This window comes from Protopterus annectens, chromosome 13.part0 (genome assembly GCF_019279795.1).
Source record: "Protopterus annectens isolate FY-2018-M chromosome 13.part0, PAN1.0, whole genome shotgun sequence".
Classification (NCBI taxonomy): domain Eukaryota; kingdom Metazoa; phylum Chordata; order Ceratodontiformes; family Protopteridae; genus Protopterus; species Protopterus annectens.
Genome location: NC_056747.1, coordinates 846,597,024 through 846,620,594, shown reverse-complemented (window position 1 = coordinate 846,620,594; position 23,571 = coordinate 846,597,024). Strand labels below are relative to the sequence as shown.

The 23,571-nt window shown below is 43.2% G+C and overlaps 1 protein-coding gene across 1 annotated transcript in view; it reads right to left on the bottom strand.

Moving 5' to 3' along the window:
* The window catches only part of MYO19 (myosin XIX), a 1,187,636-nt gene that overhangs the window by 109,261 nt on the left and 1,054,804 nt on the right, over window positions 1-23,571 (bottom strand). The window contains exon 16 of the mRNA XM_044054569.1: window positions 1,880-1,965. Within this exon, the coding sequence (XP_043910504.1) occupies window positions 1,880-1,965 (86 nt within the window). The remainder of the gene's footprint in view (window positions 1-1,879; window positions 1,966-23,571) is intronic.

Genomic DNA, 23,571 nt, shown 5'->3' with positions numbered 1-23,571 from the left:
TCCTCACACTTGCACAATCAGTATAAACCTTAACATATGAGCCTGACAGTTCAAAATCATGAAAATCAAAGTTGCAGAAGCATACATTTTTCCCCATGCTTAATATTTCCATCCTGATCAGAAATAGGATTGGAATTAACTAAATGTTTAGCAGCAGAAGGATTAACTGAAGCTACAGTTGGGAACAGTTTTGGCAAGAGTGAAAAAAAAAAACTTAAGACGACTAAGGAACGTTATGTATCCCATCTGCTTTTTTTAGGGACAGCTGTTGACAGCCAGGAAAATTGCAGGCAGTAGCGCACACATCCTTCAAGGCTGACCAAATTGAAGGAATTGATGCAGGGTCTGGAAATTCCTTCTTTACAGCTCATAGTATTTGCTTAGGGAACAAGAAACCTCCGCTTTCTCCCATTGAAAACAGAGGCACATTCTAGAAACAGTCTCAAAGTAAGAGATCCTTCCACACACGTACACTAAGAAACTAGGGTCTCCCAAAGTCTGACTTGGAAATCTGAGGAGAAAACCTACATCTGCCCCTTCACCCCCCCCCCCCCCCCCATCCAGATTCAGAACCTTGAATCTCTTCAGGAAAGGAAGTATCCCTCTTTCTTATATTAGAAGCTACTTTACAAGGATCAATAGCCTGAACTAAACCCCGTGCCAGACCCAGTGAACAACTACTGTCTAAGGAAATTTGAGGAGTAAATACATGTTTAAGTTTTCTTTCTGACAGGAAAACTGGTGCCAATAATGTTAGTAATAGCAGCAGCTTCCCCAGGGATGGGCACAACATTCTGAAAAAACAGGGAAGGATGCAGTTAACCCCAGGTCCATTCATCTTCTGGTGCTTCACCTAAGGGATCCGGGTTAAAAGGGTAGTCTGAGGTACAACTAATGGCCACAGCAGTCACCTACCTGTGGATGAGGCAAATTGTTAGCCTGCTGGGATGGTAACGGCTGCTTGCTTAACATTTTCTTTTTGTGGCTGAAAGAAGGATCAGCTGTGGATCCAATGAGGAAAACAAGCAGCAAATGCCAGTAAAAACAAAGTCACCTTTTTCACAAAAACACACAGTAAAAAGCATGTAAACACTCTTCTTGCCCCACAAAGTAACATAAAATTATCCACAGAAAAAATGTTTTTAAACAACTTTTAGAATGACAGGAAAAAGATCACACCCATTTAAAAGTACAGTACAGTCTCATGACTGTTCACTGAAACACAAACTCCTAGCTTTAAAATAACTTTTCTTGAAGAGGAAAGTATCAATAAACGGAATTATTAAATGGAAGTCCCCCCTAAAGGGAACTAAACTGCCCAAAGGAACAGCAAAAGCCAACTGTCAATCTTCAAAAGCCTTAGAGGAGCATTCTCTGGTGGTAGTGAAGTGCTGAAGGGCTTGTGCCCAAACATTTCTTTTAGTCAGCTCCGCTCAAACTGCCTGACAGTTTGGGTGCATGGAAGGTGCCCTGAAGCTTTGGAAGCTGAACTGTTTTCTTGGCAGAATATAACCAGCATAGCTAAGGCAGCTGCAGCATTTTGATCAATATGATTAACATCCCTGGTTACTGGAGTAGGTCATCATTTGTAATTCAAGAAAAAAGGTACTAAAATAAACCCTTTGTACTGAAGAACATGAAGTCTGTGTACTCATTCAACAGTCTCTAGGTACCACTGAAATGGGCACATAAATGTAGAAATAATCCATGACAGGAGAATCTGTACATTGAAAGAACATGACAGAACATTTGTTTCAGACTAACAAAGATATGTTAAAGGACTGAAATCTGAAGGAACACCAAGACAATTTTAATTTCTGATTTATGTTATTCAGCTACAAATCCAACTTTGCTGCACAACAGAACTCAATAAACTTACTCTCCATTTTTTCCAGGCTTTCTGTAGGACTGCAGCAGCAATATGCATCCTTAGAATATGTTTTCTTGTTACCCATGATCGGAAAGCTATGGGTGAAGACAAAAGGTACAAGTGATACAAATCATGAGGTGTTAAAAAAAAAAAAAAAAACCTTAGTTTTGCAATATTAAGAAAAGAATATATTCTGAGACATACCAGTAACTGGAAGCTTTAAACTAAATCTTACCATCCAAAAATGACTTATTCCTAATGATCATTTTGGAAAGCCACAAATTAAAGTAACAGGAATGGAGTCTGGAAGTTATTAAAACAATGACTCAAGAGCACAATGCATCATTACAGGAGAGACACTGAGGTACAAATAAGAATACACAACACCTATTGCTACTCAAGAGCTTCAGATGACTTCAGTCAGCAGAATGCTCATTGTAGAACTGTCCTTCCCAAAGGGAATGGTGCTCATAGGTAGAACTCTTTGGCAGTGTTCCTCAGATCACCCTCTTCTCTTAAACCATCTTATTAATACTATTAAAGAAACACCCATAAATAGAGGGGAAGCCCCCTCCCCCAAGTTCTTTCACACAAAAACATATGATACAAGAAACAAAAAAGAGAAATAGTTGTACCTTGCTACATATCAGGAACTGCATAACATTCAGAGAGAGATGTCAAGGGAGAGGATTTACCTTTATTTTGCATTTGCTAACCAGGTATGCGGGGGATGGTCCAAGGACATTCTTTTGGACAAAACCTGTGCCAAGAAGGCATGTACAAGAAAGTACAGTTGTGTACACTTACCATAAATGTAGAAGTTAGAGTGTATTCACTGTTGCAGTCATTGCATTTGGGTTATCCCTGCCAGGGGAAGCCCCTGGCTGGCCCGGAATACCAGAGGCTTAATATTTCTGCGTCGTTTGCTGTCGCTTCAGGACTGACATCAGGTCGTCAGTAGTATAAAGTAAGGCAGCCGATGCCATTATATCAGTTTTTCTTGCCCTGTCAGGAGCCCCCAAATGGGAGCCAGGATATGGTGGAAGAACCCCACTAGTAGAAAGTAAATACCAAAAAGTTCCTTGTAAGGAGAGAGAAAGAGAAGAAAAGGGGGAAGGAGGGAGGGAAACTAGGACTGCAACAGTGAATACACTCGAACATCTACATTTATGGTAAGTGTACACAACTGTACTATGCTCTTCGTGTTTCACTGTTGCAGTCATCACACTTGGGTTGATTCCCAAAGCGGAGGAAAAGGGTGGAGGCAGTCAAAAAGACTAGGGGCTGGCTAGGATGCCCTGCAAGACTGCAGTGGCAAAGTCTGCCCTGGATTTGGAGAAGATAGGCAGGTGGTGATGCTTGAAGGTGTGAATAGATGTCCATGTGGCAGTCTCCAGGATGTCCCTGGTGGGGACTCTGAGGAAAGCTGCAGAGGTGGAGGCTGCTCTGGTAGAGCGAGTCCTGACCCCCTTAAGGGGAGGTTTCCCATGTCGCTTGTAACAGAAATGGATGCAGTGTGCTATCCATTTGCAAATGGTTTGTTTGGATATGGCTTTGCCCTCTGCTCCTGCAGCAAAGCTGACTAACAATTGATCAGTCTTTCTAAATGATTTAGTCCTGTATAGGTAGAATCTGAGCTGTCTGTGCACATTAGAGAGGGCAGGATCCTTTCCCCCTTGTTTTGTGGGTTGGGAAAAAGGTGGGCAGATGAATGGATTGGTTGAGAGCCACACTTGGCACCACTTTGGGCATGAAGGATGGGTTAGTCCTGAGAGACACCATGTCAGCATAGAAGATGATGAAGGGCTCTACAGCCATGAGTGCTTGTAGCTCAGATACTCTTCTGGCTGAAGTGATGGCCAAAAGCAAGGCTCGTCTTCCAGGAGAGAAACTAACTCTGTGAAGATGCTGGTTCAAAGTAGGGCAGGGTGAGCTTTTCCAACACAAACTTTAGGTCCCAAGCTGGGGTAGATGCTCTTCTCGGTGGCCTCAAGTTGCTAGCCCCTCTTAGAAACTGTTTGATGAGGGGGTGTGAGAAGAGGGTGCTCAGTGGTGAAATGAGCAGATATAGCAGAGGCATGAATTTTAATACAGGAAAAGGAGACACCACTGTGAAGCAGGTCAGCTAGGTAATCCAGGATGAGAGGTAGGGAGGGCTGTGCCGAATCGGCTCCCTTAGCTTGAATCCAGGTGCAGAACCTTTTCCATTCGTCAGCAAAGGACTTTCTAGTGCTAGGATGTCTAGCCTCACGTATAACATCTAGAACCGGTTTACTGAGATTGGCAGCTTGATCAGTGGTCAGGGAATAAGCCAGGCTGCCAAACTGAGGGTCTGCAATTGGGGATGCATGAATTATCCTTCCCTCTGGGTCACAAGGGTTGGGGACTAAGGGAGATGCCATGGTGGCAGTGGGGACAGGCTGCGCAGCAGTGGGTACCAGTGCTGGCAAGGCCAGTCTGGAGCAATCAGGACTGTCCTTGGTTTTTCCTCCCTTATTTTGAGCAGTACCCTGGTAATGAGAGGTAGTGGAGGAAATGCATAGACCGAGAGGTAGACCCAGGGAAAGGATAGGGCATCCACTTTCCAGTTCCTGCAATGAAGCTTCCTGGTGCAGAACCTGCTGAGCTGATGGTTGGAGTGGGAAGCAAAGAGGTCAACCTTCGGGGTGCCCCATTACTGAGTTATTAGGGTGAAGGTTCTTTGGTCTAGCTGCCACTCGTGTGGGTCCAGAAGATTTATGCTCAAGTTGTCTGCCAGACAGTTTAGAGAGCCTGGCAGGAATTGTGCTAACAGGTGTAGTTGCATGGCTGAGACTGTGTGCTAAAAGGTCATGGTGAGCCTGCATAGAGGGTGGGAGTGAGTCCATCTCTGCTTGTTGATATACCACATCATAGTGGTGTTGTCTGTTTTGATCAGGAGAGCCTCTGGGGAGAGAAAGGGCCTGAAAGCTGTCAATGCATGCTGGACAGCTAACATCGCATTTTGGTTGATGTGCAGATGTATTTGCTGTGGGCTCCATTGGCCTTGTATGCACCTGCTGTCCAGGTGCGCACCCCAGTCATAGTCTGATGCATCTGTGGTGAGGGTCTGGGTGGTGGGGGTGGTGAGAAAGGGAGTCCTTTGTTGTGACAGCATGCTGCTGCCCACCAAAGAAAATCTGTCCATAGGCAAGGTATCATTGGTATAAGAGTTTCCAGGTCTTAAGTGTTGACACCAAAGGCTTTTTAGGTACCACTGAAGTTTCCTCATATGCAGTCTGACATATGGAATGAGTACAATGCAAGATGCCATGAACCCCAGAGCTTGCATAACTGGGCTCTGGTGGCTAGTTGAGAGAAGTAGGCTGTCAGGTAAGTTTGTTTTTCTGGTTTAAGAAATGCCACCTGGGATGCTGTGTCCAGGCTTGCTCCCAGGAATATAATCCTTTGGGTGGGCACTAGTTTGGATTTCTTTTTGTTGATAGTGTACCCCAGGGAGGTCAGTAGAGACTTTACAAAGGCCAGGTTTTTGAGCAGCTTTTCCCGTCTGCCTGAATCAGGCAGTTATCTAAGTATGGGTAAATTTGTATATTTCTTTGTCTGCAAAAAGCAATGGCGGGAGCCAGACATTTGGTGACAACTCTGGGAGCAGTAGATAAGCCAAAGGGAAGCACAGAGAACTGAAAGTGCAGAGATCCTGCCCTGAAACGTAGATATTTCCTGCATGATTCCCTGACTGGGATGTGGAGGTAGGCCTCTTAGGTCTAGGGTGGCTAGCCATGCATTCTTGGACAGCATAGGTAGTAGTTACTGGAGGGTGAGCATTTTGAATTTTGGTGTCACCAAGAAGGTGTTTAGAATGGATAGATAGAGGATGGGGTGCCAGGTGCCCTCTTTTCTGGGTACCAGGAAAAGTCTGGAGTAGAACCCTTGGCCTATCTGTTCTGCAGGAATGTGCTCTATTGCGCTCTGAAACAGCAGGTAAAGGACTTGCTTTTTTTTGCCTCTGCCCACTGGTTTTGAGGAAGATCTGGGAACCCTTTTAGGGTTGGGGGTGTGTGGAAAAAAAATTTGTATCCCTGGGGCACTATGTTGATGACCCAGCGGTCGTTGGTAATGATGGCCCAGGTGCTTGTGTGGAAGGAGAGTTTTCCTCCTAGGGGCAAGTGCAGGTGGGTAGAGGGAGGGGGTGAAGTGGAAAGTCATTGAGAGTTCTTACCATGAGGGAGTGGCTTTGCACTCCCTGGTTTGGAAGTGGAGGACCTCAATTGCTTTGGTCTCTGCATTCCCTGTGGCTGCTGTCTGGGGTCTCTGCTGACCTGACCTGGAGGGGGCAAGAACGGACCAGTGCTTAGAGGGGCAATGCCTGCTGAACCTGGGTGGCTGGACCTGTAGAAAATCCTTAACTGTATGCATAGATTTAGCTTTTTCTTCCATCTTTAAGACCTCCTCTGCTTTGGTGCCAAATAAATTGTCTTTGTGCAAGGGTGCATCCAAGAATTTAGATTTGACATTGTCTGGCAAGGGCTGTTCCTTAAGCCAAGCATGCCTTCTAAGGACAAAACTGGTGACTGCTGCCCTGCAAGAAACTTCTAGGGCATCAAAACCACAGTGTAAGTTGCTTAGTTACTTGCCTTGCAGAATGCATTAAATCTGTTTTCTGCACAAGCAGGAAAGGATGATATTTTTGTTTGAGGAGTTCCATGGTATGTTGCTGAAATTTTAGCAAATGGAATTGGCAATTTAGTGCTCTGACAGCAAGAGTAGCATATGTGTATACTTTTTTACTCCATTTGTCTAGTGCTCGGGAATCTTAGCTGAAGTTGCTTTAATTCCTTTAGGCCCTTGAGAAATAACCTCAGGGTCAACAGTAGGATTTTTGAAAATAAATTTGTGAGAGTCAGGGACTCTAATCTCTGTCGGGTTTTCTGGAAGCTGGAGGGAGGGTGTCAGGAGTCAAACTAGATTCCAAGAAGTCATCATCCACAACATCCAGGACAGGAGGAATGGCCAGGGATCTGTGCTGTGGAAGATCTAAGAATTCTCTGAGTCTCTCTTTAGACCGAGGGGAGTTCTGACATTCCCATTGAAAATGCTCCCTTAAAGTATGAAGGGTTTCCCCAAAGGAAAAGTCCTCGGGTGGAGAGGCTGAAGGAATGGATTCCTATGCATCAGAATCGTCATAAGCAGAGCAAAGTTGCATGTCTTCATATTCAGATGCATCAGAGTCATCAGACTCCTGTTCAGATAAAACTACTGGGGACAGATCTCTTTCTTTTGGAAGGGGTAGCTTGGCTTCCCCTGATCAGCATTATAAGGTCTTCTGCCATTTTAAGCATTTGAGACAGAGACAAGGAAGCAGGTGTCTGAGATTGGGTCATCGGTTTCTTGGGTGTGGTTTGTGGATCAAGGGTCTCAAACAGATGCCATATGCTGCTCGGTTAAAAAAAAACTCCAGCTCTACTCAGTTGCATACCGCCTACTTCGAGGTGATCTATGCCTGACATACAAAGGTATGTCAAATCCAGAATTAATGGACATGCTCCACCTCAGTAAATCTAAATCCCTTAGAGCCACACGCTCGAGGGACTTGAACCTCAGCACAGAAATAAATAGAACTTGCTGGAGGAATAGGTTCATAACCCAGAGGCTCCCTTCACTCTGGAATAGAATTCTAGTTCATGTGAGGCAGAGCACCTCACTGAATCTCTTCAAGAAGAATCTCGATAGGTGGATGGGGGATCGTAGGTTTGTCCCAGGGATTACTCCCGTGTCACTATTAGACAGAGGCACAGTAAACTAAACCTTAAAGGGCACAGTATACTCAAATCAAGGGGTGGCGTAAGCCATACAGAATCGGGCTAGGCTTATAATTGCCTCAGGGCAGATAGCCTAGTATGAACCTATGAACCTATGTACCCTGGGCCTTAGAAACTCTGTAGTTTTCGAAAGAATGGTAGATGCGAAAGAAGTCGGTTTGTGTCGAGAATTAGTACTGCAAAGTACTTCCTCAGAAGCCGGTGCCCTGCTCAGCGGCTCCAGACCCATCCAAGGTAGAGACAACCACAGGATCCTTAGTCGAAGAAGAGTTTTACAGCATACCGGACTCAAAGGGTATCGGTAGTGGCCTGCGAATCCACAGAAATGGGCATCAGGGGCTGCGAAAGCTCCTCACTGAGGACCGGAGAATTGACGACTAGCTTAAGGGAAGCATCGTCGGTAGGTTTGGACCTGTGCGGTCTGTCTCTGTCTTTATCCTTACGCTGTTTCAGAAGATCTGCTGCGGATAGCTTACCAAAGCCATATCAAAATTCGAGGACAAAGTGAAAATATCTAGATACAATAATGGCCCGACGACGTATAGTTCTGGTGTTGAACAAAGCACAAAAGTGACAGCGAGAGACATCATGGTCTGGGCCTAAGCAAGTGACACAATAAGAATGAAAGTCTCTGTGCAGTATTCACTTTCCACAGGTGAGACAATTGTTAACTTTTTCTGACATCGGTTAGAGCAAGACAAAATGATCCCCAATGGGGTACTTAGCTTTAGAAGACTTCAGCTTCAATTCGGAAGATGAAAGTCGGGTAGTGGCCGACTGGCACTCATGCCAACTGCTTCTGCTTCAGGCTCCTCGGCAAGAAAGACTGATGTAATGGCGTTGACTGCCTTACTTTATACTGCTGACTACCTGACGCCAGTCCTGAAGCGACAGCAACCGATGCAGAAATACTAAGGCCTCTGGTATTCGGGCCGGCCGAGGGCTACCCTGGCAGGGATAACCCAAATGTGATGACTGCAACAGTGAAACATGAAGAACATCAAATATAGCTATTCTATGGACTACAAAGCCCTTATGATGTGGAGCTATGAGTAATAAATACTGATACTAATAAATTCTTCTTTGGAGCTTTCAGCAGCTCATTGCTGAAAGAAATGTACTTACATTGGAAGTGAAACTCTTCCAACTCCCAACTATGCTTAGATAGGTTCAAAAGTTTCAATGCCAAGCTTTTAAGTACTTCAGTAAGTCTGAATGTCATAATGCTCCGGTGATATTTTCTACTAGATGTATCAAAATTACTTTTGAAGAAAGCTAATTAGTGACTTCTGATTCTAAACAAAAGCTTATTCCATAACCTTATAAATCATTTCGCAACAGGTGCAGCTTTTTCTGTTATTTAATTTTTAAATTATGTTTCCTAGTGGTGTGTTCCACGCATAAACTTTCAAAACACAAATAATCATGCACTGCCTCATAGACCAGGCAAAGGTCACCTTTATGTGACCCAAAAGAGCCAAGTGTAATGAAAATTCCTTAAGAATGAGTAGATAAAGTTTCCCAAACCTAAGTAATTTCTCTATGGAGTAATCAATGTACCTTTAAAATGACTTGTTTGAAGGCTACAAAACACAACACTGAATAAATGTACTAGTTTTATCAGTCTCCCTGGTGTGATAAAGACATTAGACTGAAAACACCTGCAGAGCATGCTTTTCTGATTTTGGTGAAGAAACACTGGTGAAAGGCAATGGAAGTATTTGCATTCCCTGAAAGACTATAGTTCATAAGTTAATACTAGGCAATCAGTTTGCAGGCTACTACAAGCATGGCCAGTAACTTATCGGTGACAAAAGATGGGAATCAAACCTTGTACCTTTTACCTGTGAGGTAAGCACCCTAACTATTATGCCAACCTGCAATCCTAATTAGGAGGATATGCGAAGGGTTACAGGTAAGAAAATAAGGTGCGCGGATTCCTCTCAGGCAAACTGTGTTTGAACAGAGGAACAAGGCAGGCATGTCCTCTCCCCCCTTTAATATTTGCTTTACATTTAAAGCCATTGGCAAAGAAAATAATGAGCGTGCAGGTTCAAACATATAACAGGTATGGTATTCAAGAAACGTTAGCCTTATTTGCAGATGATGTTTTTATTGTTAATAAATCCAGAAAAGGACATTTTGGTACTGGAGAACATTTACAGTTTCGGGTCTTTCCCCATACAAAATGAATTAAGGTAAAACATGCAACAGCTGTAAACTATACAGCCACACATGGGCTGGCTCAGCAATACTCATTAAAAAGGACAGTTATGGCAGCTAATTATGTGTGGGAAGAGATCAAATAAAAGGTAAAAAAAAAAAAAAAAACTGACTATACTTTTTGAAATTAATCCATTATATGGAATAATAATGAATGCTCTAGCTGTCGATCCTTTCCAAAAGTGCTGCTTTTAATTCTTAAAAAAACTCGAAAGGCAAGATTCTCAAGCTGAAAACCAATACTATTTCGTATCTAACAGGAGAATTCCTCACGCATTTTGAATATGCCCCACAATATAATTTCAAAGAGTATGGTCAGACTGGTGGGTCTAAAAACTGCTTAGCCCCCCCCCACCTTGTAATCTGATAATACAGCTTGCCATCACAAGTATACCTGCGTGTGTTAAAATTTTGTTTAGCATGTCTGTTTTGTGCTTAGTTAGGTTTTCCCTAACTGAATGTTGCCTGGCCCCATGAAATCAGAGGTTTTAGTTTTTCTTGTAGCAGCAGCTATCACTACCTGCACTCTGATAAAATATATCTCCAGTTTTGTTTCTACAGCACTCTGACATATGCGAAGGTTGCACACATTTTCTCTGCATGTGCGGTTGTCATTCTGTGGTTGGGTAATCATTTCACTGTTTACTGACAATATACCGGTTATAATTTTTTATTCAGTTTTACATACAATTAAATAAAAACACATTACTTTTAACTTTTGCATTCAAATGAAGTCCACAGATCTGAAAGACTTGACAAAAAGGAAGCCGTTTCTATATTTAATTTAATTTCAACTTGTTTTATTATAATTTCAAATTTTAAAAGCAAAACAGTACTTAGATTCATAGGATGTTACTAGGCTATTGACCCGAGGGTCTTAACAAGCCTAGCCGTTAAATCCCAATATAATACTAGATGAGAGATATTGTCTATGCCCAAAGTTTTTCTACCCATATCCAAGACAGAAGCCAGGGCAATTCCCAGCAGAAATTTATGGTTTCTCATCCAGTCATCCAGGTTGTGCTTAAAACAGGGATTGGAAGCCTATTCCGGAGGAGTGGTAACCTCTGAGAGATCTGTCTCTCCAGCAGGTCCTGTTTATGTTGCAGGCTAGACAGAGGTCCCTGAAACATGCAACTCTAGTCCCATTTAACTTACGGATGTGCAGCATTTCCATTAAGTATGGGTCACAGATAGGCCTGTAAACCAGACATAAGTCGTCTCTAAGTAGTCTATACTACTGAGTACAGTGACAGCGACTTCAGTCTGTCCGTATAAGAGATGCGCTGGAGACCCTGAATTTTCTTAGTTGGAAATCCCTGAGGTGTCTCAAGTTGCTGTAGGTGTCTGGTATGGTACATACCAAAGGGAGCATTATAGTCAGTAATGGGCCTGATGAGGGGGATGAGTACAGAGGAGTTATAACTTCTTTTGCTCTTTTGCTCTTCAGGTGATGCCTTTGTTAATCAGGTTAGCAACGTAGAATGCCTCACCACAGTAGACACATGGTGGTCAAGGTTGAGGTCACACTCCACTTGTGTTCCCAGGTCTCTCACTGCTTAATTGGTATTTAGGGTATTTTTTTTTTTTTTTTAATAATTAGCAGGGACACTTTTTACCAAAGGAAATGATTATGCATTTAGTTATGATGGCACCTAATTTGCAGTCAACTGAAAACTTGGTTAGCCACAGCCACTCCATTTTGGCCTGGACTTCTGAGAAGTATATGCAAAACAAGACGGGACCCAGCACTGACCTTTGTGGGATCCCACTGGTGATATGTCTTTTAGTAGAGGTAAAGTCTCCCATTTTGCAACCCACCTGACAATATAGGGGTTGATATTCAACTAGGTTAGTTTGTCAGTGATGCCCGAATGTGGGATAGTGTTGAAGGCCTTGGCCAAGTTAAGGTATGCTGGGTGCATGGTTCTGCACTCATCTGTGGCTCTGGTCATGTTCTCATAGAAGTCCACCAGGTTTAGCAGGCATGACCTGCCCTTGACAAAACCAAACTAGGATGAATCCAGGGTTTGGAGGCCACCTATTATCCTTATTTATAAGGTCCATGATGACTTGTTCCACTACCTTGCACATGAGGCTGGTTAAACTTGTGGGTCTATAGTTACCCAGTTGCCGAGCCATCCTTGTGGAGGGGGATAACAGTTACTGTTTTCCGTTCAGTGGGGACAAAGACAGTACTCAGGATGTGGTTGAATACAGTGCCTACTAGAGTAGTTAGCTCTTGTTTTAGAGCATTAAGAACACAGCCCAGAATGCCATCTGGTCCCATGGAGGCTGTGTTCTTCGCTTTGGAGAAAATTGATGACTTTCTCTTTGGAGATGCAGGGAGGAGTAGATGATGAAAACATGGTTGTGGTATGCTTGGGGGAGAAACTTTCACTAAACTTGTCTGCTAGCAGGTTTGCAATTTCTGCAGGGTCAGTGTGTGTGTGTGTGTGATGCCTTCCACAATTAGTTCAGCACACATCTTAGTCCCTACCTTTTAGGTTGTGGACGTAGCTGAAGAAAGCCTTATGGTTATCTTTGGCTATGGTTGCTAAATTTTTCTTATAGCTGCTCTCTGAAGATTTTACGAGTTGTCTTACTTGTTTAGGCTGAGGGTGCTCTTCCAGTTCTGGGATCTCACTTCTGTATTTTTAGACAGCATCTTCTTTCGCTTATTGTATAATTTACTAATGCTAGACATCCACCAGGATGGTTTGTTTTTCTTGAGGATCTTGCTTTAATCCTATCTGGCATGGCTATGTCTATACATTTGTGTAGATGTTTATACAGGACATCAGTGTATACCTTAGTACAGCCTTCAATGTCATCTGTGGAAACTGGAACTTGGAAGTCGATTATACCTCCCCTTAGGAGGGCATGGTTAGTTTTGGTGAAGTTTTTTTAGCCTGACTTCTACTTTGGGGAGTTCTGGTGTTATTGCTACTTCAAAAATTACTGAAGTATGGTCAGATTTAACCAGTGCAAGCCCTACACTTGAGGCATTCATTGGTCACTCATATTGGTGAGGACCAGGTCTTAAATATTGGAGCCCCTTGTGGGGTGGTGCACTATTTGTTCCTGGGCATTTGAGTTAAAGTCCAGGAACTTTTGTGCGAGTGAGTTAGGGCTCATATAAGTTTTCCAATTAATGAAAAGATAGTTGAAGTCCCCCATGACTAAGCTGTTAGGTTGTACCTTAATTGTTCCAAGCAGGTCTAAATAAGCTGTGTGCGCATCTTGGTTCATGGAAAGGGACCTGTAACTGATGACCTGAAGAGGGTTCTTACTGATGGTAATTTGGACTTGGAGTAGCTCTACAGAGTTTTCTTCTCTAACCAGTCTAGAGGTGTAATTATCTTTACTAAAGACAGATAACTCCACCTCCTTTGGTTCTCACACCTTCAATTTGCGGTATGAAAGTGTGGAAAGCATTGTAGCCTTGCAAGGCCTGGGTACTTTCTGCAGCCTTGAGCCAGGTGCCTGTGACCACAAAGACGTCAACATCTTCCAGGGAGAGGAGTGCTTCCAGAGAGTGCAGTTTCTAATTTAAACTCCTACCATTTAACAGCATGATATTTTCACATCGGGAATTTTGTTGTTGTGACCTTGACTAAAAAAGGCATTATGTGGGAGGCAAATGCCTTAGCCAGCAACTGAAAGTCTAGAGGTGCCAGGTGAAGACCATTTCTGACAAAGTAGCATGATGTCATCACAGGCCGACAGGAACTGGATCCCTTTAGAATGACAACAGAAACTAAGCCAATTAATGAAGTCAGTCATTTTCTGTTTACATTGTGGTATCCTAGGTGAGGGCAAAATGCTGCTCAAAACTAGGAACATACCTGCCTGGGACGTGTCTCTCTCCATATAGTCCAGAGAGGTATGTCTCAAGTCGCTCACACCAACATGAACTATGACAGAGTCATAACAGTACTTGTTGAGAGACTTCAGTGCATGTATGATCTGATGAATCCTTGCACTAGACAGGCAGCTGACCATAACCTTCTTGTTCAACCTGGTATGTGGGGAATCCTATGTCTTGCTACAGAGCACCTATAACTAATACATTTGGAATAGTTGTGCATTGACTTAATGGCTTATTTGGTGAGACGCAGGTACTGTTTTTGTGCATATTGGGTGCTTTGGGTGTTGTGTTAGGTGTAGCATGTTTGTATTTTGGAGGTCTCTGGTGTTTAGGTAGGTTTCTGGAGAGTACCTCTGCATATGAAGAGTTGTATGTTGGGTGCATATTACTAATAGGAGATGTGGCATGTGAGCTGGCAACCTGTTTAGTGTTGCTCTGCTGTTCTGGTGCGACAACATTGATTCCATACTGTTAGTGTAGTAGCATCTCTTGCAAATTTTACTTAAGTGATTTAAGAGTAAGGGGTTGTCAGTGTACATGAGGCAGTTGCTACACAGCCTCAAAAAACTCATGTCCGCCAGGCAGGCAGGAGAAACGGAGGGAAACTGACAGTCCATAATGCAAGGTTTGAACCTGGTATCTCAGCAGATAAGGAGAAAAAGATGGGGGTATCAGGCAGGGAGCTATTTTAGGGTGATTAACCTATGGGGTGTACAGTAGGAGGTCTATAAAAAGAGGGGATCTATAGGGTCTGATGTTGACAGCTGAGAGAAAATCCTCTGCTGGGTGGCTCACTGCACAGCTGAAAGCTACTCAAGAAAGCTACTACCTCTGTACTCTCTGCTATCCTTTCTGCTTGTCACACATCTTCTTACTGCCTATGAATATAATATATACCCAGATTTCCACTACCCAAAAGGCCAAACCTCCACTTTTATAGCTCTACACAAGCTTGAACACTTAATACATCCCCTCCCATCTAACTCCTTACTTACTAGGTATCAGCACCCCATTAGAACAAGATATGCCAACCCTAAAACCAAAAGATACCAAAGTCTATTAATTAAAATCTGGAAGTTCACTATCAGATTACAATTCATCTTGACAATGGATGGAGATTATCCCACCCAAATCTTGGCCCATCCTCATCCACTGGCTTTAGGTCCTTTACTAACTGTCCCACTACTACACAAATCTTAGACAAAATCCCAAACTCACTATTAATCAGTCATCTAAATATCAGAAGTGTACACAATAAGGATTCAACACCTACATGCCCTCTTAGATGCTCTTTCCCCAGACATACTATGTCTTACTGAAACCTGGCTAAAACCTTCTACTTCAGATAAAGAAGTTATACCACCAAGCTATAACATCCCAAGGCTTGATCAAACCAATAGAAAGGGAGGTAGGGTAGCTGTTCTGTACAAATCCATGCTTGAAGTGTCCAATAATGCCTTGCAAACATCCCTGTTTGGCAATGCTGACATTCTTACACTAAGCTCCACATTAATCAGAACAAATGTATAAATCTAGTCTGTGTGTATATTCCCTCAGACAATAACATAAATACCCTTGAAGATATCCTACATTGGTTACCCAGCAATTACTCCCAAAAAACCATTGTACTTGGGGACTTCAAAATAGACTGGAACATGTGCTTCTCAGAACCCCCCGCTCACCACAAACCTTTATGGATTTTCAAAGGTTATATCCTCCCCCACTAGGATCAGTAAACCCAACAATAAAGCAAGTATTCTGGATTGGATTCTTAACACCCATCCCCTCAAATACAAGAGTGGGACCCTGCCTGATGATGTAAGTGATCACCTCCTCACCTATTTAATCAGGCAAAAAAGCTGATATACACAACAAGTACATTTTAAAACAATAAGGAACAAGAAATTCAAGTGCACAAATTTCCAAAAAACTCAAATCTTGCAACTGGTCAGTTCTGAAACAATTATCCATCCTTGACGCCCATGCACCAGCACAGACTATTAGGACCAAAACAAAAGTTCTCCTTGGCTCTCAAAATAAACCAGACATAAAATGCTACTTAGAAATAGGGCTTGGGCCACTTCAAGGACCACAAAACCCCCCATAGATCAACTTAGATACAGACAGCTAAGAAATGAAACAAAAAAATCCACCACATTAGACAAGAAAAACTATTACTATCATCTACAAGAAAAAAGTACAGTTGTGTACACTTACCATAAATGTAAATGTTAGTGTGTATTCACTGTTGCAGTCATTACCATTGGGTTATCCTGCTGGTAGGCTACCCTCAGTCGGCCTGAATTCCAAAGTCTAGGACCGACGTCGGTTGCTGTCGCCTCTTCCCTGATGTCAGTGCGCCAGGGGTATAAAAGATGCAGCCGACGCCATTTTCCTCAGTTTTTCTTGCCCCAGATGTCAGGTGCCCCAAAAGGGTAGGCTAAAAATATGTCAATAAAACATGCATGCACCAAAATATATATTTTGCCTTCATCTACAAGCAAATACACCACATACGTTGTATAGAATAGAGAAGTACAGATAAGATCCAGCAAAGAAATGGGGGATGGCGGGTGGATAACCTGGACTGCAACAGTGAATACACTCGAACATCTACATTTATGCTAAGTGTACACAACTGTACTATGTTCTTTGTGTTTCACTGTTGCAGTCATTACCATTGGGTTGAATCTCAAAGCTAAGGTTGGGAGGCTGGAGCTAAATAGCATTAGGAGCGGCTATAAGGCCCTGCAGAACTGCAATGGCAAAGCTTGCCATGGATTTAGAGTAGAGTGGTAAATGATAGTGCTTTGTGAAGGTGTGCACTGAACTCCAAGTAGCAGCCTCTAAAATGTCTTTGGTTGGTACTCCCCTGAGGAAGGCTGCTGAAGTGGCTGCCGCTCTGGCTGAATGTGGCCTAATGCCCTTAGGTACTGGCTTGCCATGTTGTGAATAGCAGAAATGAATGCAGTAGCCTATCCACTTTGAAATAGTCTGCTTTGAGATAGCCTTTCCTTGGGATCCTGCAGCATATGCCACTAGTAGTTGCTCTGTCTTTCTGAAAGCTTTGGTTCTGTTCAAATAGAAGCGTAGCTGTCTGTGTATGTCCAAAGAATGCAGAATTCTCTCCCCCTTATTCTGTGGGTTGGATAAAAGGTAGGCAAGGTGAATAGTTTGGTTAAGGGCCACTACCTTAGGCATAAATGTCGGGTTTGTCCTCAGAGAAACCCTGTCTGGATGAAAAATGATAAAAGGTTCCACAGCCATGAGTGCCTGTAGCGGAGACTCGTCTTGCAGAAGTTCTTGCAAGGAGCAGAGCTGTTTTCCAAGATAAAAACTTTATATCAGCTGTAGCGGCTGGCTCAAAAGGAGGCAGGGTGAGTTTTTCCAAGATATAATTGAGGTCCCATGCAGGTATTGGTGATCTCCTTGGAGGCCTTAAATTTTTGGCACCTCTGAGGTACTGCCTTAATAAAGGATGAGAAAAGATTGGTGGCTCTGTATTGTAATGAGCCGAAATGGCAGAGGCATGAATTTTTATAGATGAAAAGGATAGGCCTTTGTCCAGCATCGGTCAAGTATTGCAAAATCTGAGGAATATTTGGAACAGCTGTGTCAATTCCTTGTGCCTGGTTCCAAGCACAGAATCTCTTCCATTTTCCAGCATAGGATTTTCTAGTACTAGGCCTCCTGGCTTCCAAAATGACATCCATCACCGCTTTAGTGAGAGGTGTGTTTTGTATGACTACATTATCCGTCATGCTGCCAGATTTAGGGTCTTGAGTTGGCTGTGCAGGATCTGATTGTTCTGCTGGGACAGTAGATGAGGCACTTGAGGTAAAGTCCAGGCTGGGCATTGAGACAAGTTCCTTAGGATTGGATACCAGTACTGGCGTGGCCAGTCTGGGGCAATCAGTATAATTTTTGGCTTCTCCTGTCTGACCTTTAGGAGTACCTTGGGGAGGAGAGGCAGAGGAGGAAAGGCATATACCGTTAAGTTTTTCCAGCTGAAAGATAGGGCATCCACTTTCCATGCTTGTCTGTGAAAAGTCCTTGCGCAGAATCTCTTTAGTTGGCAGTTGTGAGGTGAGGCAAATAGATCTATGTCCGAGCATCCCCATTTCCTTGTTACCATGCTGAAGACTTGTGGATCCAATTTCCACTCGTGGGGATCCATGAGGTTTCTGCTTAGTTCGTCTGCCAGAGTATTTATCTTTCCTGGCAGGAATTGTGCCTGCAGATGTACTTAAGTCAATGCTGTGTCCCACAAAGTCATGGCTAGTCTGCAAAGGGGGTAAGAATGAGTGCCTACCTGCTTGTTTATATACCACATGACTGTGGTATTGTCTGTCTATCAGTAGTTGTCCCGGATGTAGTAGGTCCTTGAAGGCTGTCAGGGCATTTTGAACAGCTAGCATCTCTTTTTGATTGATATGTAGATGCATTTGGTTTGCGGACCATGTGCCTTGAATACATCTTCCTGTCATGTGGGCTCCCCAGGCATAATCCGAAGCATCCATCGTTAATGCCTGTGTGGCTGGGGGTAGAGTGAATGGCTGTCCCTTGTTCTGGTGACAGGCCTTCGCCCACCATCGAAACTCCTGTTGCAGGCAGGGTACGAGTGTAACTGTTGTTTCCAGGCTGTGGCAATGTTGAGTCCAAACACTTTTTAGGTACCATTGAAGTTTCCTCATATGCAGTCTTGCATATGGAATTAGTAGAATGCAGGATGCCATGAAGCCCAAAGCCTGCAGAATTTTAATTGCAGATAACTGGGCCTTTGTTGCCAACAGGTTGAAATAGGTAGTCAGTTACCTTTGTTTGTTTGGCGTGAGATAAGCCATCTGGGCAGTTGTAATTAAGCTTGCACCCAGGAATATTATCTCTTGAGAGGGTACTAGTTTTGAATTTTGTTCATTGACTGTGTACCCTAGGCATGGTAGTAATCTCTTTACAAACGCCAGATGCTGTAGTAGAATGTCCTTGTTCTCTGCTTGAATGAGGCAGTCGTCCAAGTAAGGATATATTTGTATTCCTTTTTGTCTGCAGTATGCAATTACTGGTGCCAGGCACTTTGTGAAGTCCCTGGGCGCAGTAGATAAGCCAAAGGGCAGTGCAGAGAATTGGTAGTGCATTGAGCCAGCTTTGAATCCGAGGTATGTTCTGCATGTTTGTCTGATTGGGACATGCAGGTATGCCTCTTTTAAATCTAAAGTCACAAGCCAAGCCTTCTTGCCCAACATGGGCAGAAGCTGCTGTAAAGTCAACATTTTGAATTTTGGAATATCCAGGTATGTGTTTAGAATAGATAGGTCCAGTATTGGTCTCCAGGCTTTGTCCTTTCTGGGTACCAAGAAAAGTCTGGAGTAGAATCCTTGTCCCTGCTCTTGCTCTGGTACTTGTTGAATGGCCCTCATGTCCATGAGGGATAAGACTTGTTGTGCCTCTGCCCACTGATGTTTTGGCAGGTCTGGCCAACCGTTTGCCCTTGGCAGGGTATGGAAGTGAAACTTGTAGCCTTGTGACACTATGTTTAAGACCCATTTGTCCTGGGTTATGTGCCAATTTTGAGAAAAAAGTGCTAGTTTTCCCCCTAAAAGTGCTGCCAGAAGATAAGTGCTTGGCGCAGGCAGGGGGAAGTCATTGGGACTGTTTCCTGTATGGCTGTGATTTGTCTTCTCTAGTTTTGGAGGTAGAAGCACCCCATTGTTTTGACCTGTACGAACCTTGGGGCTGGAATCTGCCTCTAGGGCGTCTGTATCTGCCCCTTTGTGGCCTGTCTGACACTGGAAAGGACCAATTCTTTGTAGGCCAGTTTCTACTAAATCTGGGAGGCTGTACCTGCAAGAAATCCTTGACTGTTTGCATAGATTTAGCTTTATCCTCCATTTTCTTCAACACCTCTTCTGCTTTAACACCAAAGTATCATGCTGTAATGGAGCATCTAATAGTTTTGCTTTAACATGATCAGGCAGATTCTGTTCTTTTAACCAAGCATGCCTCCTAATGACAGAACCTGTAACAGCGGCCCTGCAGGAGGCCTCCAGAGAATCAAAACCACATTGCAAAGTATGTTTCCCCACTTGTTCAGCTGCATGCAATAAATCCTGCATTTCTTTGTTTTCTACACATTCTGAATTTGTCAACGTTTTCCGTTTAAGCAGTGACATAAGATATTGCTGATATTTAAGCATATGAAATTGGCAATTTAAAGCTCTTACAGCCAAGGTAGCAGAAGTATAAATCTTTTTACCCCATCTGTCCAGGGCCCTAGAATCCCTATCAGAGTGGATAGGGTTTTTTGCAGTGGAAGCTTTGACCCCTTTGGGACCCTGAGAGATGGTTTCTGGGTCAGCAGCAGGGTTTTTATAGAGAAATTTATGAGAGTCAGGAACCCTGTAGTATCTGTCAGGCTTAAAAGGGGCTGGTGGTAAAGAGTCTGGAGATAGACTGGACTCTGAAAATACATCATCTACAATGTCTAAAACAGGTGGGATAGCAAGGGGCCTGTGCTGAGGCAATAAAAGGAAGTCTCTGGGCCTTTTCTTGGATTCTGAGTAATCTTGGCTCTCCCAGTGGAAATGCTCCCTCATGGTATGCAGTGTCTCCCCAAAAGAATAATCCTCAGGAGGAGAGGCTGAAGGAATAGATTCTTCAGCATCAGAATCCTCATAGGGAGGAACAGAATATTCCTGGTCAGAGGAGGAATCAGAGGAAATGGAAACCTGGTCTGAAGATTCGTATTCTATCTCTTGCCTAGGCCTCTTAGGAGGGGGATGGGAACCCCTGATCAGAGTAATTAGGTCTTCGGACATTTTAAGCATCTGTTTTTTAGGCATGGTGGCCTGTCCAGGAGAATGCTGTACTTGTTTCTTTGTCTTTAGAGCTGCTTTAGTCTTTGCCTTTGAAGCTGAAGTAGGTTTCACATACAACTGTGTAGGCCTGAAAACACCCTCAGTAGCAGGTGCCTGCTCAGCAGCTCCAGACCCATCTGAGGGAATAGTTTCAGAGAGTCCAATACCTTGAGTTTCCAGCGGCCTAGTCGGCTCCACGTGGGAGTCGGAAGTGGCCTGTGGCTCTGAGGTAGCAGGCGTCAGGGGCTGCAAAAGCACCTCACTGAGAACCGGCGACAGGCCTACTGAAAGCCTCATCGTCTGTTTTGGATCTCGGATGCCTGTCCTTTTCTTTGCGCTTTTTATAAACTCCAGTAGTCGTCTGCTCCAATGGCATTATATAATTAAATCTTTTGGCTAAGTAATGGAATGCAAAATCGTACTGATGCTTAATAGTGCGTTGGTTAAATCTAGCACAAAACCGACAACTAGCAATGTTGTGTTCAGGGCCTAGGCAAGGAATACAGTAAGAATGAAAGTCCTTATGAGGTATTTGCTTCCCACAAGAAATACAATTATTAACTTTTTCTGACATCGGTCTGGAGCAAGAAAAGTTTCCCCAATGGGGTACTTCGCTTTAATGAAGACTTCGGATCTGAAATTCGAATTTGAAAATCTCAGGAGTCGGCCGACCAGCACTTGCGAACTGCTTTTGCTTCGGGCACCGCACAGCAAGAAAGACGGAGGAAAATGGCATCGGCTGCATCTTTTATACCCCTGGCGCACTGACGTCAGGGAAGAGGCAACAGCAACCGACGCTGGACCTAGACTTTGGAATTCAGGCCAACTGAGGGTAGCCTGCCAGCAGGATAACCTAATGGTAATGACTGCAACAGTGAAACATTAAGAACATCACCAAAACAAGCCACAAAAGTTTTGGGTAGGTATAAACAAACTCCTTAGTCCAGAACAGTCCTCCACTCTTACCCCCTTGGATTCTAACTAAACCCCCCCAGCAGAAATTGCCAATACCTTTAACAGCTTCTTTATAACAACCATCCAGAACCAAGCTAACCAATTATCCCCTGGATGCCTATATTCTCCAGCCACTACACACTGCTCCCAACTCCCCTTTAACTTCAAGCCAGTCTGTACATCTTTGGTCCAAAAATTACTTAAACTGAAGCCTACCATTCTGTCTGCTGATGATCTTCCCTGCAGAACATCTACAAAAAGCTGCAGATGCCATAGCATACCCCATTACTATCCTGATCAATAGAACTATAACTGAAGCATCCATTCCCTCCATCTGGAAGATATCCCATGTCATCCCACTCCATAAAGGGGGCAGCTCTACTGAACTTTCAAACTACAGACCCATAGCTATTCTGTCACCCTTGGCTAAAATTATGGAAAAATGCATCCACAATCAACTCCTGAACTATCTTACCCCAAAATAACCTTCTAGCCAACACCCAACATGGCTTTAGACCATACCATAGTACAACCTCAGCCCTCCTCTCCTTCTCCAACGCCATTAACCAACACCGAAACAATAATAAACTTTCCTCTGCTGTTTTTCTCAATCTTTCAAAAGCCTTTGATATGGTAAACTACCAAATACTCAAACACTGAAATCCATCTCCCTAGAGGACCAGGCCATCCAACGGTTTCAATCATATCTCAATGGTAGACAACAGGCTGTCCTATGGCAAACTATCCACCCTTTTACCCATCACCCTCTGAGTACCCCAAGGCTCCATACTAGGTTCATTATTATTTTCCATTTTCATCAATGATTTGCATAAGGTCATCCCAAATGCGACATGCATTCAATATGCGGATGACTGCACTTTAGTATGCTCTGACACCTCACCTACAGAGTTGCAGATTCTATCCCAAAATACTTTTAACACAGTTGAAAATTGGCTCCTTAACCGTCATCTCATGTTAAAACCAAACTGTTGCTTTTTGCTTTTCTCCCCCACTAACACATCTGTCCCTATAAACTTTACATTAAAATCAGACAGCACCATTATTTCTCCACATTCCTCAACCAAACTGTTAGGAGTTATAATAGATATTAACCTTAAGTTTGATCTGCATATCAATAAAACTATTAAAAGTTAATAAAAACTTGTCTCACTACATAGGATCAAGCCCTTCCTAACGCCATTAGCCAGAACTGTAATTGCTCGTACACATCTACTCTTCACTCTCCTCTGTGCTTCCCCTCTATTTACAAACTTCAGCAAAACTGACCTTAAACTTCTAGCAGCTACAATCACATTGCTAGATTTGCTACCAATGCAGCCTACAGAACTCATCATGGTCATAACCTAAATCTGCTAGGATGGCTTGAACTGCCTAACCTACTTCAGGTTAACCAACTAATAGTTGCACACAAGATCCTGTACCAACCAGATAATACACCCATACTATAAAACCTCATCACCCCCTACAGTAACCTTAGCGCACTTCGTTCATCTGAAAGACTACTAGTTCAAACTCTCAAATCCAGCAACACAGCTGGCAAATCTCTATTTGCTAACTCTGTTGGCAAAACTTGGAATTCTCTTCCTGCTAATCTTACATCTGAACTCTCTACTTCAATTCAAGAAAAGTCTGATTCAGTACTTTAAAAAACAATGGCTATGTCCTTGTCCTAATCCACACCAACTCTAACCATCACTCGTGTGCACATGGAGGACTTCTGCCTACGCTTGATTGTTTCTTAACTTATAAATCCTATGATCTCCTTGGATCTACTACCAGGTTAGCCTACTAGGCATTCAATACCCTATCATTCTTAAAAACACTGTCTAGAATTTTCCATCTGAGTAAAAATGTAAGAATTTGTTTGTGCATCTGTTTTTGTGTTTGTTTACATCTGTGTAAAAATCATTTTACTTGTGTTTTATTTTGTGTTTTAAACTGTAAAAATGTAACAGTTTGCTGAATGTCTTTTTGGGGCTT